We start from the raw sequence: 16,308 nt of genomic DNA, 5'->3' as shown, positions 1-16,308 counted from the left end.
ACTCCCCAAGAGCTAAATTTTTAATCTTAATTAAAATTGTGATGTAAATCGCCACAGTGTACTCGGCAGCGCGGCCTAGACCAATGGCCTGAATCAGGCACTGGCAGGTAGGTTTATTTGGCTCACATGGGGATGTGTGTGTAGCTGCCTGGGTTAAAATCCCAGCTCTGCCAGACAGACTTAGGGTCTCTCTGTCTTCATTTCCACCCATCTAATTGGATTGCTGGAGGATAAAACAAGTTAACACATAGTAAGTACCTGGTGCACAGCGAGGCTTGATAAAGGTGAGCCTCTAGCTCACGCCTCCATCCCTCACTGCAGTCATGGGGCTCTGCACAGGCCCAGCAGTTAACCCTGGTGAGGGTTGGGGGGGCTTCTGGAGGAGCAGCTCGGGAAGGATGTGGGGAGACTGGCCTGGCTGGCCCCAGTGGGGAGGGCCAAGGCTTGGGATATCCGATTAGAGATGAAGAAACCCAGGCTCAGAGGTGTAAAGCCACTTCACCAAGACCATGTGCAGGGGTGGCAGAGCTGAGCGGTTCAAGCCCCATCTAAATGGCTGTATTCCCTTCATGTGCCCCAGGAATCCTCGTGGCTGCTAGGCTTCCCAGGGGCCTTGGCCCTTTTGATCCCAGGCGGAAGGAGTGACAGCCAAGCCTGGATCCCCCTCACTGCCGGACCAAGTGGCCAACAGAGTGAAGCTGCTCCATGAAGGGGCAAGTGGCTACTGCACTCCACGCAGCAGGAGGAAATACAGGGCAGAGGGGCTCTCTGACCAGGCCAGTGTACCCAGCGAACTTGGGGCGCTCCCAGGCCAGCCTGGGCCCAGGGGAGCTGGAGGCTTCCCAAGGGTCTGCCCGCTGTCTCCCTGAGCAGCACGTGAGAGACAGGGTCTAAGGGGGGTCCTCAAAGACCGAGCCACCCAGCGTGGGGCTCACGAGACCTGGGGGATGGCAGTCCTCTCTGTGCCTCAGTTTCCTTGACTGAAATAATCAGGGCATTAGACTGGGCCCCATGTGACTTCTGCAAAGAGGCTTCCAGCTCCAGGCCCCACGTAGGCCTGCGTCCTACCTGCTGCAGGAGGGCCAGCCTGGGAGCCCCGGGTAACAGCTTCCTGCCCCAGCCCTCCTCCAAGCAGCCTTCCTGTCAGCACTGGACCTGCTCTCTCTCTCCTCTGGGTCAGCCTGGCTCCAACTACAGCGAAGTCACTGTTTACCTGGACACCCATTACAGATCCCAGCGGGCCAGCCCTGGGCCACTGCCTTCAGCCTCCGCCACGTAATGACGTCACCAAGAAGTTCCCAGAGGCCCTGGAGCAGGCGTGAGCCCTTGGACCCCACAGCATGGTGGGAACTGGGGGCGGGGGGATGGAGGGAGTGGGCCAGGCCACCGCACTCTGACTGTGCCCTCCTTTTCCAAAGCTGGTGGGGGGGACTGAGGCATGCTACTATTATTGCTACTGCTCTTGTTATTATCACTAATATCATAACTGACAAGAATGGTGTATTTTTTCAAGCATTTACATTATGCTGGGGACCAAACTAAGCCCTTGACACGTATCAGCTCATTTTATCCTCATAACATTCCTATGTAGTAAGTTCTCTTATTTTCCCCATTTTACAGAAGAGCAATAGAGGATCAGAGAGGGCATGTCACTTGCCCAAAGTAACACAGCATGTGAGTCCAAACTGCCTTAGTCTAGCGCTCTATCATTTACCATCTTGTGGCTGATAAGGACACCTGTAAAGTTCAGACAGATAAGCTAAATTAGGAGTAGGTGGGGAAGAGGAAGATAAAACAAAGGCAAAGACTCAGGGCCAGAAATACCAAAAGGACACCGAGTTCTAGACACTTCCTTTTCACAGCATCAGCTCTGGTGTGAGCACAGCTGCGGGGAAGAGGAAGCCTGGCTGTGACACGTGGCAAGTGTCCACGACCACCTGTACTTAGAGGCACTGTGGCTTCTGGTTCTAATGGCCCCTCGTCCAGAGCGCTGAGGCCGACGCGTCTCCTGGCTGCTTCTCGGAGGCTCTGCAGCTGAAGTGACCCTTCATGGCTCTACAGCCCGAGGACGGCCCGGCTTTGTCCAGGGCAGGTTTACAGTCTCCAGAGAGGCTGTCTCTCCCAGGGGAGTTTTCATAAATTCTGGGGACAGTGACGCTGGGTTGATGCTGTCCTGGGCTCTGCCTCCCTCTGACTTTCTCTCCTTCCCTTCCTTCAGCTCCCGGCCCAGTGCTGACCCCCAACACCCCCAAACCGGGCCTGCCACAGCACCCTGTCTTTTCCTTCATAGCTCTTACTATTGCGTCTTTGCTGCTTCCTCCTCTCCACTGTGGGCTCCGTGAGGCCGGAACTGTGATGTCTCCCCAGGCCTCGCATAGGGCTGGGCACCACTGGTGTTTGCTGAGTGAGTGCACGAAAGCCCTGACTCCTGGCAACCAGGCTCAGGGCTGCCAGGTGGTTCCAAGGGGCTGGCCAGAGCAGCGGTATTATCCTGAGCTGTCCCCCAGGCAGCCCTCCCCTCCTTTCCCCCCAAGTAAAGCCCAGTGGAAATGCCACTTCCTCCAGGAGGTCTTCCCTGCTAATTATAGATGGGTCAGCAAGTGCGGGTGCTAATTTGTGTAAAATATGAGAAGGCTCGAGCAGTCTCGATGGGCAGAGTCCACCCTTGTGGCTCGGTGCATTCCCTGTCCATTTGTGAGGATGGCCTGGGTCTCCTGTGCTCCATCCTCTGTCTGGGACATCACCCTGGCAAGTGTGTCTCTCTGCTCCCCCAGCTGGACCACAGTGCCTTACTGCCTCCTTTGCCCGTGTCCCCTGTGGGCCCAAGTCTGAGAATAAGGGCACGTGTGTGCTCAGGAGGTGTTGACTATGTGCCGGGCACAGCGAGATGTGCTTCATATATATTACTGCAATTCTCTTGACCACTCCAAAAAGAAGGTGCTATCATTATCGCCATTTTTCAGATGGGGAAGTCGAGGCACAAAATGCTTAAGTTGCTAGCCCTGTGGCAGAGCTCAGATTTAAAGTGGGTGTCAGCTGACTCCTAAGCCTGTGCTGAGAACCATCACCATCTTTTCAGGCTCTTGGCCTTCTGGCCTGCTCATGCCCCACCCCCCAAAACCCCCACCCCTGCCCTGACGCCCCTGCTTGGAAGCCCCCGTCTGTCCAGGCCTCTCCCTCCCTATCTGTCTCTGAACCCTCCCTCAGCATTCAAGTCCAGGTGGAGGCCTGGCTCCCCCAGGCTGCCTTCCCTGCCCACCTCCGGCCCCCAGGGGTCTGGTTCCCTCTCCAAGGCCCCCCCTGCCCTCCTGGTCTGAGCATCTCCACCGGGCCTGCTTGACCATCTCATACTCAATGACTGACCCTGGTGCACTGGCCGGGCCCACCCTCCCAGGAAGAGGACAGCAGGGGACCGGCCCCTCCACGCAGGCCCTCCTCAGGGCTTTAGCCAGAGCGGCCCTCAGGCCTGGAGCAGACTCAACCACAGTTGTCTCCACTCTGCTTACAGAAACTCAGCGCTCAGTGACAAAAGGCCCGCAGTCCCGGAGCCCCCGGCCGCGGAGGGGTAGCGCTGGCCCACCTTCCCTGCAGCTGCCAGCTCTCTCCTCTGATCCCCTGCAGCACCACCAGGGGCTCCTCTGTCCTTAACAAGCACCTATTACGTGCCGGGCCCTGCGGTCACAGCACTGAGTAAGACAGGACCCACCCCTGCCCGGAGGAGGACAGCAAACAACCGGATAAAGCCAGTTGATAAACTGGGTTAAGAGCTGTGAAGAAAGGAATCAGGATGCTGAAGTGGAGAAGGGAAGGGAGGGCTCTCAGGAAGAGAGGATTAAGGGAGAGCCTGAGGGGCAGATGGACAGGCAGAGGCCAGGGCTGAGGCAGGGACCAGGCCTTCCCAGGCACAGGCCACAGGGAAGCCCCCGGAAGTCCTCCTAAGCACAGGGGAAAGCCATGTGGGTGTCAGCTCAGACAGGCTTTTTGGAGAGCTCCCTCCCCTGCTATTTGGAGGTGGGCAAAGGAAGAACAGGGTGGCGGGAGGAAAAGGAGGGTGGGGAGGTCCCAGCACCCCTGCCCTCAGGTGAGGCCGCCCCGTGGCTGAGAGCTCTTCGCAGGCTCCCCACAGGTTCCCTGGGAGATGGGGCCCTGGTCAGCCCCGGTCGCCCCCGGGGTAGCTGGTTGATAAGCAGGCACCACTTCTGGCTGCCTTGCCTCCCACACCTTCCCTCGCTCCCTCACTGGTATCTTCTCCCCAGTAGGCCGCCTGAGCTCAGTCCTCTCCCCCAGATCTGCTTCTGGAGGATTCCGAAACAAGACACCATCTCTCCCTGTCCCTGGTATGAAGTGCCCCCCACCTGCCCACCAAGATTGTCGTGGCCACAACCCTGCACAGCGAGGGCGCCACCCAGACATGCCGGGTGGCGGCCAACGTGGGATAACCACGTCCTCCGGCTCCCGAGGCGCCTGCCTGCGGCGTCGCAGGGCTCTGTGGGCCTCATGGGTGCCCCCTCCTGCTTGGGGTGGGAGCCAGGGCACTCCCGGCTATTAACCTTGAATTCTTCGGCTTGGCAGGCGCAGCCTTGTCTAATCAGGAGCCTGCCTCTGCCTAATTGAATCAGACATGACCCCAGCCCAGCTCCCACTTCCTCAGCCATTCACAGCAGCCAGCAGCCGGCCCCTCCTCCCTGCCCCTCAGCCAGGCCCTGATTCAAGTCTCCATAAGGGCCTCCAGGTGCCCTCCTCCGCACCAGCACTCAGGATGCTCTGGAAATCAGCTGGGAGAGCTTCCGTGCACTGGAAAGAGCACTGAGCTCTGAGTCAAAAAACCTGGTGCAAATCCAGTTTCTCGGGGTGACCTCGGGCAAATCACTTTCCTCCTCTGGGCTGCAGAACCTGACAATGCAATGTGGCGGATGGGCTGGAGGGTGTCTGGGGAATGCTGAGCTCTGAAGGCTGGGGCTGCGTGGATGCAGCCAGGATGGGAGAGGCTATTTGATGGCTGCAAACCCCTGCAGCTGCAAGCTGAGCCGTGCGTGTTGGGTGGGCCGTGGGTAGCCAGGCCTCTGGCTTCTTCTCCAGCACGTTAGCCCCTCAACAGTAGCGCTAGTGATAATAGGTCCCGTTTATTCTGAGCTCGTGCCATGCAGCGTCTAAACACTTGCGGGCTTTATTGAGGAGCAGGACAGGTAAGAGCCAGGCTCTCCCTCTGGACTGCCTGGGTTCTAGCCATCTCTGCCACTTAGCAGCTTTGCCAGTCATGTGACCCCTCTGTTTCTTAGTGGCACAATCTGTAAACTGGGGAAAATAACTGTACCCACCTCACGGATGGATGCAAAAAATTAAATGAGCTAAAACATGTTCGTTGCTTTCCGCTAAACCCCTGGGCTGCCTGGAACGTGCCCTGGTAGAAAGTTGGGCATCTTGTGGCTTGGCCCCTAGATCTGTCGCCTGCGCCCACTGGCCTTCCGAGTGGCGGAGCCCACTGTGTATGTACTTCCTGGGGGTGGGGATGGAGTTTAAGGTGGGCACCCAGTGGGCCACTAGAATCAATAGGCAGGGAAGGTGCCCACTGAAATGGGTACCCTTGCCCCTCTGCTCTGGGCCCCCACTCAGAGGCCAGTCCACCTCAGAGCTTCACCAAGAAGGCCAGGCGGGCCTCACCCCTGGGCTACTGAGCAGTTTGTGCAAGGGCCAAAGCAGCTGCAACTACGGGAAGGTCTAGAAATCAGAGCAGGACATGGGTAGGGGAAGAACTCAGTCCCCAGGAACACGCATTTCCTCTTCCCAGACAGGAGCAGAGGGAAGGGATGCTAGTGGGGTTCCTAAACCCTGGAGCCTGGGAAGGATTAAAGACCGGCCTCTGGGATCTTTTCAGGGTGATGGAAATTTTCTAAAATTGGATTGTGGTTTCGCAACTCTGTAAATTTACTAATAATCGCTGGATTAACTGTATACTTAAAATGAGTGAATTCCTTATTATGTAAATTATACCCCCATCAGCCTGTTTGAAAAACAAAATCTCCCTCCTGTCCTAAGCAATGGGGCAGGCCTCGCCCAAATAGCCTCAGGTAGCCAGAGCCTCAGGCTGTGTGTCCTGGGTTGGGGGGCGGGGGTTCACATTGATTTCGGATTGCCCATGTGACAGGTGGGCCACGTGTTAGAGAGGCTCGGTCTGGGGGTGGAGTCACAGCTGCGCCCAAGGCCAAAGTCAGGTCTCAGTTTGGTAGGGGGGAAGGGAGACCAGCTTTTTTGGGTGCTCTCTGAACCAGCCTCACTGTGTCCGTCCTGAAAGGCGAGCTGGGCAGCCCCCTTCTCGGAGGTCTGATCCCACAGCAGGAGGCCCTCAGTGAACACGGGCTGGACTGGCCCTGGTGCTCCTGAGCCTTGCACCTTCTCACCTGGTGAAAAGCCTGGAGTTCCCTTAAAGAGTCCCCAGATGTGGAAAGTGCCCTCAACTGTACCTTCAGCTGCTTCCTACTGTGTGACCAGGGCAACCATGGGGTGCTGATTCTATTCAGCCTTATGGTCAGATGAAAGGTCCCACCTTGCAATTTGAAGCAAGTTCCCCTGGCCGTGGCCCCTGTGCTGCTCTTCATTACACACCCCTGTGTCGTCAGGCGGGTGCATACCTGGAGTTGGGAAGGGTTTGGATCCAGCCTCTGACACTTACTAGCTGAGAGGTAACTCAACCAATCTGAGCCTGAGACTTCTCATCTGCAAAAAAGGAGGCATGAACCTCACAGGATTATATGGATGGTTAAACAAGATAGATCATACTCAAGTGTCCAGCACAGCTTCAGCCTAGTCTGCAACCGCCTGCCAGAATGCCGGCTGGTGTAATATCCAATGTTGCCACAAGGGGGAGCCAAACACACACAGATCCCATGAACTAAGGCGCCTGAACTGACTGGTGCCTATACTCCAATCTACATTAAGACCCAATTTACCAGGGCCTGTGAAGGGGGGAAGGGTCACGTGATCTTCAGAACGCTTGCCTCTTTCACATCCGACTTGCTGTGAATGTCCTCCCTGCTCACAGCCCTCGGCCCCCACTCCAGACCCTGGCTATTACATGCTTGGACCAAAGACCCCCAAATTCTGTCCCCTCACCTGATGCCAAAGTGTGGAAGGGGTTAACGACTGTCCCAAATCACCAGCGGGACACCGGATGCCCCAGGCCGATCTCCTCTGGCCCAGCTCAAGCCAACACTCTCACTCTCCAGGCAGGCAGACTTTCTTTCAATTCCTTGAAACTGCCCCAGTCCTGGCTGCTCCGCCGCTTCCCACAGCAGCGGGCCAGGCCCTGCCTGTGCCATCTCCCCCCGCAGACCATGAGCTCCCCAGGGGCAGGGCTGAGCCTCGCCCACGTCTGTGGCCCTGTGCCTCACACCAGGAAGATGATGAAAAATGCTTGCGTGGACCAGTGCTTCCCGCCTGATGCCACCAGAGGAAGACCCGGTCTACAGGGCTGAAGACCTGGGTCCGAGGTTCAGCTCTGCCACGGACTCCCTGTGGAGGGGCAGCTAGCCAGGGGACTGGTTACAACGCAGCGGCAGTAATTACAAGGCAGGGGAACGAAGACTCCCCCTCACACAGGACCTAATAGCAGAGCAGGCCTCAGGGGCTCTGTCGGGGGCGCACTCCCCCAGCTGGAGCCTCCAAAGGATGCCACTGCCCTGGGAACAAGGGAGTGGGCACGTGGGGCCTTGGGCACCTGCACACCAGGACCCTCCTCCAGGGGCTGAAGTTTCAGGGAGACACAGAAAGCACAAGCCTGAGAAAATAACTGGGACCCCACCCCACCTCTCCCAGTACCAGGATACCCTTCCCCACCCTGCCGCTTCCTTTCCCTCCCGGCTTTGAGAGCTGAAAGTCCTGTGCCAGGACTGAACACAGAGGAACCCTCCCAACCTGGATGTGGCCCACACATGCCCTTGCTCTGGGCCAGCTGCTTTAGAGCCGGCCTCCCGCCGGCTTGCCCACCCAGCACAACAGCTGGGCCCGCGGAAGTCCTCATTCCCTGGAGCTGACGCCCCTTTCAAGTGGGTTGGACACAGCTTCCTGTGGCCCCCTTCCTCCCACCTGCCCACCCAGGTTAAAGGGGGCCATGGCAGGGGCTGGGCAAGGGCTTCTGTGCTGTTCCAGCCCCCAGCCTCCAGTGGATCCATAGTCCCTAGGTCCAGCTGGCTCTCTCACCCATCAGCATAAAGAGGCTATTTGTGCAGCTGCCAGTGGCAGAGGGGCTGGAAGGACAGTACGGCCCATGTCCCTGGCCAGATGGGTGGTGGTAGGGCCTGCCGGGTGCGGAGAGCCGTCCCACTGACGAGGGTCGGACCAAGACTCAGCAAAGCAGGAAGCGGATGGGTGGGCTGCCCACTCCAATTCCCAAACCACCTGTCCCTTGCGGAGTGCCAAGAACAGGGATGCCTCAGAGGTCCTGATAGCCAGTGGGGCGCCTGGTGGTGGAGGGGGCAGCTTCACCCCCCAGTCGGCACCAACCCTGGCGAGCAATCCCGGAGCTGAGAGGGGCTCAGGAAAGGTCAGCCCAGCTCCTGTCTTCAGCTTGACCCGATTCCATTCCCCTAGTCTTTTCTGAGTGGCCACTGTGCACCCAGGAGGGGTGAAGAGGAAAGGGGGAGAAGAAGAGAAAGTTCCCATTTACTGAGCATCTGTGATGGCTAGGCACCCTCGAGGCATTTACAGGCACCAGTGTCCTCGAGCCTCACAACTATCCTGCCAAGAGGGTACTGTTGGCCTCTTTTACAGAGATTTCAGCGGTAAAGTGACTCATTCAAGGCCACAAGCAGAGCTGGGTGCTCTGACTGTTGTCTCTGGAGTGAGTTTAATTCAATTCAAAATTTCCACCTAGTAGTGGTAGCCTTGAGCCCTGAGTTTGTCAGCCTAGCCGGTCCCTGGCACATAGTAGATGCTCCATGAACACCTGCTGGGTGAAGGCCGAAGCAGAGATGCTCTCCAGGGCTCTTCGCAGGACCTTCTATTTGCTGCCCAGAGAAGCAGAAGGGAGGGAAGAAGAGAGTAACCTGCCTCAGCACCTACTAAGTGCTCCACACACAGCCCCTATTTCATTCTCCTCGGCGCCGGGCAGGTAGGTGTGACTTATGGAGAAGGTCACGCTGCTGTCAGCGGAAGCCTGGATCCTGAGGTCCAGAGTCAGGCTCCCGAGCAGGCCTGATCTGGAGTTTGGCCAAGATCGAGGCTGTGGGAGCTCCTGGAGGAGGCTCCCCAAATTCTCGGGGCTATCCTGGCTGCACGGCCGTGCCCACGCCCCGTCTTCCTGCTGGGTCCCGCGGCAGGGCTGGCAATGTCCCCTCCGTCCTCCTGGACTCTGCTTTCCCCCAGGGAGGGCAGCCCCAGCCTCCACTCCCTTCAGGAGCATCAGTGGGGAGGAAGGCTGGGAGACCTTGTAAAGAGCGCCTGTTCTGGGGGGTCTGACCTTATGCCACCCCAGCCCCAGAACAGCTGCCTGTCCTCTGCCCGGGGCCTCCGTCTCTGGAAGCCTCGCTCAGCACCCTCCACATCAGCCGCTGGGTCACCTTCACGAGGCCCAGGCCCAGATCCAAACCTGGCTCTCCGCCTGGATCAGGTAGGACAGCCTCCCTCTCTCGCTGGCCTGCCCGGGCATGGACACGGCGGTGGCAGGGGTGTGGACCCCGGGCCAGATGGAAGCTGGCCATTGGGACAGGCTGGGGCAGGGATGGATGGTCCCTCTGAACATTGGGCCATTGTTTCAGGCCACAACAGAGGGTGGCTCTGTGGCCCTGGGGCTGAGGAACAAAAACCTGTTTAGCAAGGCCCTGTTCCTCCTGTGCAATTTCGAGAATTTAACCAGGATCTGGCTGGCTTCAGCGGGAAGAAATGGGCCAAGGGGGCAGGACCAGGCCTAGAGCCGAGAGGGGCGGCAGGGAGTGGGAGACCCTCAGTCGCTACGTGAGCCCACTCTGCGCTGCAGGTGTGTGTGTGGGCCCTGCTGGCCGCGAGCTCCCAGGCTGGTGAGCCAGCGGCAGGTCCACGAGTGGGAGGTGATGGAGGGGGCACCCCCGCCAGCCCTGGCCTCTGTTTTTCCCCTCTTGAACATGGGGGCCAAATGCGTGTGTGCCCACCTGCCCACGGGCTCAGGCCGAGAGCAGAGGACCACCAATGTCGGGCGGCGAAAGGAGGCTGCAGTGCCCACAAGTGGCAGAGCTGTTGCGGCGTGGGGGGGTCTCTTGCCGCGGCTCCCCCTGCCCAGGACTGCCACGATGACGACAGCGAGCCTGGCCTCGGGCAGTGCTGACCGCGTGCCGGGTCTGTTCTGTGCCGTCCACGCACCATCCTCCCAACAGCCCTTGGCGGCAGGCGCTTTCGTTATTCACACTCTACAGATACGGAAATCGAGGCATAGAGGGGCCAGGGAGCCCAGACCACCTAACTCCAGAGGGGTCGAGGGTGCTGTTCACTCTGAAACCCTGACAGTGGGCAGTGCAATTTTTAATCTTGTTAAATGGCCCCAACCTGGGTTCAGTCAACGCTTATCAGGTGCCAGGCCCTGGGGGGACAGAGATGTGGGCCCCCGTGGTGGGGAGAGACCATAAACAGTGTGGTGTGGCTGGTGCCATGGCCAAGGTTACGGGCTTTGGAGAGGCTTGCTGGAAAGTCTGAGGGCTGAGTAGGACTCCGCCCGGGGTGGGTGGGGAGAGGGGACAGGAGCGCTCCAGGTGGAGGAAACGGCTGGGCCTGGGCGTGGAGGCTGGCGACAGCTGGCAACAGCCGGCTGCAGCCCTGTGCAGGCACCTAAGGATGAGGGTGGTGTCCGTGGGCCAGGAGGCTGGAGAGGTGAGAAGGCCGGTCTCAGGCCCTCGGGCCTCATGGGGCTGCACCTCCCCTAACCCTTCTCTGAGGAACCTGCATCATGCGGGGGCAGTGCTGAGGACAGGGCTCTTGGAGGGCCCTTTGAGAACCTTTAGGTTCACTGTTTCAATGATGCAAATTTAAACTGGAACTAAAAGAGGCATTTGCTGGGTCACGTGGTTGACTGGCGTCCTGCCCGGCAGCCTGAGCTCCCATTTCCATCACTCTCATCACGGGGGAATCAGAGCTGAGGGGCCGGCTGCTCGGGGGCTCCTTGTGGAAGCCAGGCCAGGGGACGCCTGCCTCCCCGGTCCAGTGGTCCAGGATGTGGGTCTCAAGCGCTGCTCATACACGGGTAAGCCAGGGAGAGCTGGGCCAGCAGGTGTGGCCCCAGGACCGGGTGGGTCATGTGCATAGCCCAGGGGGTCGCCTTGGGTGCCGCAGCGGTGCTGGGTGTGGCCTACACGAGGCCAGGCTCATCTGCTTGTCAGAGCTGACGCTCAGGACCGCCCCGCCCAGGACTCATCCTGCGCTGAATCCCATTGAGTTCCAGGGATGTGTCCTTATCCCCCTCCTTCCGGATCTGGTGATCAGGGCTCTCTCCACCCCAAGCCAGCCTCACGGCTGCCCCAGAATCCACACAGGAGAGGCTAGGATGCGTCATCCCCAGCTTCTCTTGCCCGCCCCTTGCCAGCTGGGTGACCTCCGGAGAGCCACTTCATCTCTCCGAAGGGTCACATCACAGCCTACCGCCTGTGGGGGACTAACAGAAAGCCTGAATGACGTTAGTCATCCATCCGGCAAATCTCCTGAGTGCCTGCTCTGGGCACTGGGATTACGGTGTGATCAGAACACGTACAAGTTCCTGCTCTCCCAGACCGACAATAACATGGGGAGGGAACAGGTCACATGGGAGGTGGTGATAAGTTCCGTGAAGGAAGATGAAGCCAGGACGGGGAGAGCCAGTGCTGGGGATTTTAAACAGGGAGGCCAGCCAGGCACAGGCAGCTATTTGAGTCAAGGCTGCCAGGAGGTGAGGGGCCAGGCTGGGGCTCTCCTGGGGAGGGGCGAAGTGTTCCAGGCGGAGGGAAGAGCCAGTGCGAAGCCCTCAAGGCAGAACGTGGCTGGAAGGTGTGAGAAGTGGCTGGAGCAGAGCCAGGAGGGAGAGGCAGGAGGTGCCACCAGGGGCGACGGGAGGGGCAGGCGGAAGGGCCTCGACTCTGAGCCACAAGGGAGGCACGGAGGATTTTGAGCAGAGGAGGGACATGATCTGACCTATATTTTTAAAAGATTATTCCTTCCCCTGTGTTGAAAAGGGACCATAGCGGGCGAGGGCAGAGGCAGGGAGACCAGTCAGGCCAGAGTCCAGGGGCGAGAGGAGGCTCGGCCCCCCTGGGGTAATAGCAGGGAGGTGGTGAGCTGTGGGCAGGGTCTGGGTATATGCCGAAGGCAGTGCACACAGGATGTGCTGACGAGCTGCATGGAGGGGTGTGAAGGAAAGAGGTGAATCTAGAACAATGCCAGGGTTTGGGGCCTGAGCCAGGGGCCCCAGGGGAGCTCAGCGCCGCTCCCACACAGCAGCAGTACCCGTCGGCCAGTAGTTCAAGGAGGGGAGGGCAGGGCCCTCGAGCAACCTTCCTGGGGCGGCCGCCTGAGGAGGAGAAACCACCAAGGCTGCAGTGCCAGGCTCACCAAACGTCTCTGTAAAGAACATCCTTTCTGTGCAGGGGCGGTGATCTAGCGCAGCCACTAGCAGCCCAGAGGTGGGCCCCGCTCTCCACCCACGGAAGCCAGCGAGCGGCCTGGGATCAAAGCCGAGGGGCCGGGCCTGTTGCAGGCCTTGTCTTCCCTGCAAGATGGAAAGGGCCACGGTCCCCCCACCGCAGCCTCCGTGAGCGCTCAGAGGTCCCGCAGCAGCACACTTGAAAGGGGCCAGGGTTATCTGCAAAATTCCAGTTAAATCCACAGGCTTTGATAATTTGATAAGCCACTCCACAGTCGCCCCAGAGTCAAAATAACGCTGTTCCTCGATCCTGTGTTTATGTTTCAGGATGGAGGGGGGCGGTGTTCGGTGGCCTGGGACAGAGCCCTGAGAGGGAGGGGCTGCGGGCACTTGGCTGACAGAGGGTCAGCCCGTCAGCCCAGGTCACCATGGGTCTGGGCTCTATGGCGAGCACTCTGCATGGAACACAGGTCTCTCGTGGCAGGTTCTGGAGGCTGAGAGGGGCCAGGGCGGAGGAGCCCTTTGGAACTGTGTGGCCACAGCTGACCCCACCTCCTGAGCCTCAGGCCCGTCTCATGCTGGAGGGGTTCCTATTCTCAGGCCTTCTCTTGCCAGATGAGATGTGAACTGGCCCAGGTGTGTGGTACCACCTCAAGAAAGAGGCAGATAACCCCCGCGGCCATGGTGACTCAGAGGCTAAATGCTTTATGACTCCTCCCTGCAAAAGCCAGGCTGTGATCTGCAGGGTTGGAGCATGCACGGGGCCACATTCCATTCCGTTCCACAACCTCCCACGAACAAAACTGCTGTGTGCTTCCAATGGGCCAATAGCACCAGCCGGGTTATCTCAGAGCACATGTCATCTCCGTAAGCCCTCTGGACCACTCCAGGAGTCCTGCATTCTCTCTTTTCAGGCGTGGGGACACAGAAAGGCAGAGAGGCTGGGCAAATGGTCAGAGATCACAGAGCCTTGAGTGGTGGGCCTGGACCCCAGAGCCAGTCCCGCAAAGCCATGCCTGCTGCCTCACCAACACACAACTGTCTCCCTGAGCCTGGTTTCCACCGTCCTCGAGGGCCTTCCAGGGACGGGCAAGAGGCTAACCTACTGCTACCGGCGCCCAGGTCAACAGGTGAAATAGGACCAACTTATTTAGCTGCCTGGCAGAGAGCGGGTTTAGAGGCACGAACCAAAGGCAGGGTCAGTTGATTTTGTGGCGATGCACCTGCTATTTCACCCACCAGCAGCAATTCTTCTCCCCTCCTCTGGGCACACGATCATGTGTGACTCCAACGACAACCCGCCTGGGGAGGGGCATCTCTTCTCTCCCCGTGGAAGGAAGGAGAACAAGAGGCTCTGAGAGGCCATCACAGCTGGGGAGTGGCAGGGCCAGGTGGACCCGGTACACTGCTGCTGGTCTCAAGAGCCTTCCTCTGCCTTGGGAGAGTGAGGAAGGCTGGGGCGGGAACACAGAGGAGGGGGGACAGAGAGGATGCACTGAGAGGTGTCAGGACCACAGTCCTGGTCCCCCGATTCCTCCCCAAACCAGGGAGGGTGGGCAGGAGATGTGGAAAGGGTACCGGCCTCTGGAACCAGAAAAATCTGGGTTCAAGTCCTGGCTCCAGCTGTGAACCTGTTTCCTCATCTGTGACATGGGGACAAGAACATGTAACTCCCGGTGCAAACCTCTCTCAAAAGCCTGACGCATAGTAGGTACAGTGAGAGCGATGTTTTTCCCGCTGGTGAGAACACACATTTGTATCTCATTTTGTTGTTTACAAAGCTCTTGCCCAGCCCACGTGTCATCTAAGTTTCCAAGACAATCCTAGCAAGATCACGGATTAATCACTCTTCCCTTTTTTACAGATGAGAAAGAGAAGGGGAAGGTACCTGAGTGTAGCCAGTCGTGTGCCTAGTAAGCAGCAGAGCTAGGGTGTGAGCTCAACACCACACCTCCCACTCCCTGTGGCTTTCAGTTGCTCCACACTGTGAACCACACTGTGATGAGTTTCTGATGGTTCACAGCATTTGCTTGTTTCTTAATCCTTTGGTAGCCAGTAAAGGAGATGGCTTTTGTTGGGCCAGGTGAGCCTCTGAGCTGAGTAATGCTTTCCTCCGCCAGAGGACCTAGGCCACTTCAGGCTCTTAGTCTTACAGCACGGGTGAAAAGAGAAGGGCTCGTTTAGGCAGGACTGCCATGCATGGGTATGCAGGTTGTGCACTCTACTACCTCTATGGGCACCGTTCACAGAGAGTGCACCGTTTACAACGGCGCCCCTGGAGCTGTGCAACACACCCTTGTCTGTAGGCTTTCTCCTCCCCATCACCAAATGGCCTCCTGCCTCTCCCCACCTGTCCCAGACAATTCCTCTGTACTATTCTTTCCCTTCCCTCTGTAGTACCCATCCCATCTGCCTCTCTCTTGTCCACTCTGGCACTTTAAGATTTCAGGGGAACTGATGTATGGAGTGAGGTAATCAATTTGCAACCCCTTCAGTCCTCTCCCCCAACCCTCTCCCCTACTCGACCCTCTTCCCTGGCTGCCTTCTTCTGCTCATCAGCCCCTGGATTTTCCTCTCCATTGAGAAGCTACTCTGGGGAGTGTGGGCGAGGGTAGTGTTCTGAGCAAGAGAAGGTAGCCATGAGGATGGAGTTTGGGCATGTGTGTGAGAGACCAGCAAGACCGGGTAGGTCGTCTTGACCAACAGGCCCAGAGTATCCTGCTTCCAGAGAGGGAAAAAGACATGCTTGGCTCCCCACTTCTCCCCAACGTGGAAAATCAGCCAGCCCTGGGTTCAGGTCTCATGGGTTCAAGATTTGGGTTCATTCAAGTCACATGCCTGTCACATACCCAACCAGCTGCATGACTTCGGGAAAATTCACCTAACTTCACGCCCCTCAATTTCCTCCTCTGTAAACCGGGCTACATTAGTCTATTGGATTGGGTTGGCCAAAAAGTTCATTTGGGTTTTTCTGTACGATGTTATGGAAAAACCCGAACGAACTTTTTTGGCCAACCCAGTAAAATGCTACAGGTAAAAGCCATTTAGTAAATGCTCTGTGCACACTCATAGTTGTTTTTGATGAGGATTATAAGATCTGTTGCAGCAGCCCAGGACCACTGGGTTATTCAGCAGGTGAGGTTCGCCTGGGCAGCACGTGCCCTCCTGGTTCTGCGTTTCAGCTGGGAGCTTGGTAGTGTCAACGATTAAGAGCAATGACTGCTAACCCTGGGCATCTTAACTGCATGACCATTATATTTTCTGTTATCTCATCTGCTCCTGATGATAACCTGTGAACTATAAAGAGTCTGCAGGAAAACCTGCTCCGCAGATGCAAAGATACCCTCCCTTGCCAGCTCTGGGGTCAAGAGAAATGAGGAACAAGCCTTGGCAACAGGAGTCTGGGGAAGATGGTCCGCCTTCCTTTGGTCCATCTTTGCTTAGCCTCGTTGGCCTTGCCAGCTCTCCCCACAAGCACACGGGAGAGGCTTGAGCTACCACTTACTCTTTCGGGGGGTTGACATCCTCCGGTCGGGCCTCAAAGAACCGAAAGACTTCATCACACTGTGAAATATGGGGTGGCAGCCGGACAAGTGCCTGTGGAAAGACAGGAAGAAAGGGCATTAGGCCTGATGAAACTGGGAACAGGAAAACCAAAAGCAGGGCCAGCTTGGGCCAACAGTGATGGGGGAGGCGTGAGGACTGTGCCGAGGAAGACACAATCAATCAGCTACCCA

The 16,308-nt window shown here is 58.0% G+C and overlaps 1 protein-coding gene across 9 annotated transcripts in view; it reads right to left on the bottom strand.

The window, feature by feature from the left end:
* The window catches only part of SH3PXD2A (SH3 and PX domains 2A), a 246,745-nt gene that overhangs the window by 105,899 nt on the left and 124,538 nt on the right, over nucleotides 1-16,308 (bottom strand). For all 9 annotated transcript variants that reach the window (XR_009497980.1, XR_009497978.1, XR_009497979.1 and 6 more), the window contains exon 5: nucleotides 16,077-16,168. Coding sequence is in view for 3 of the 9 variants with exons in the window: in XM_059900003.1 (XP_059755986.1) it covers nucleotides 16,077-16,168 (92 nt within the window). In the remaining 6 variants the exon portion in view is untranslated. The remainder of the gene's footprint in view (nucleotides 1-16,076; nucleotides 16,169-16,308) is intronic.

Source organism: Balaenoptera ricei, chromosome 16, assembly GCF_028023285.1.
Source record: "Balaenoptera ricei isolate mBalRic1 chromosome 16, mBalRic1.hap2, whole genome shotgun sequence".
NCBI lineage: Eukaryota > Metazoa > Chordata > Mammalia > Artiodactyla > Balaenopteridae > Balaenoptera > Balaenoptera ricei.
This window is presented reverse-complemented; position numbering and strand designations above follow the sequence as displayed.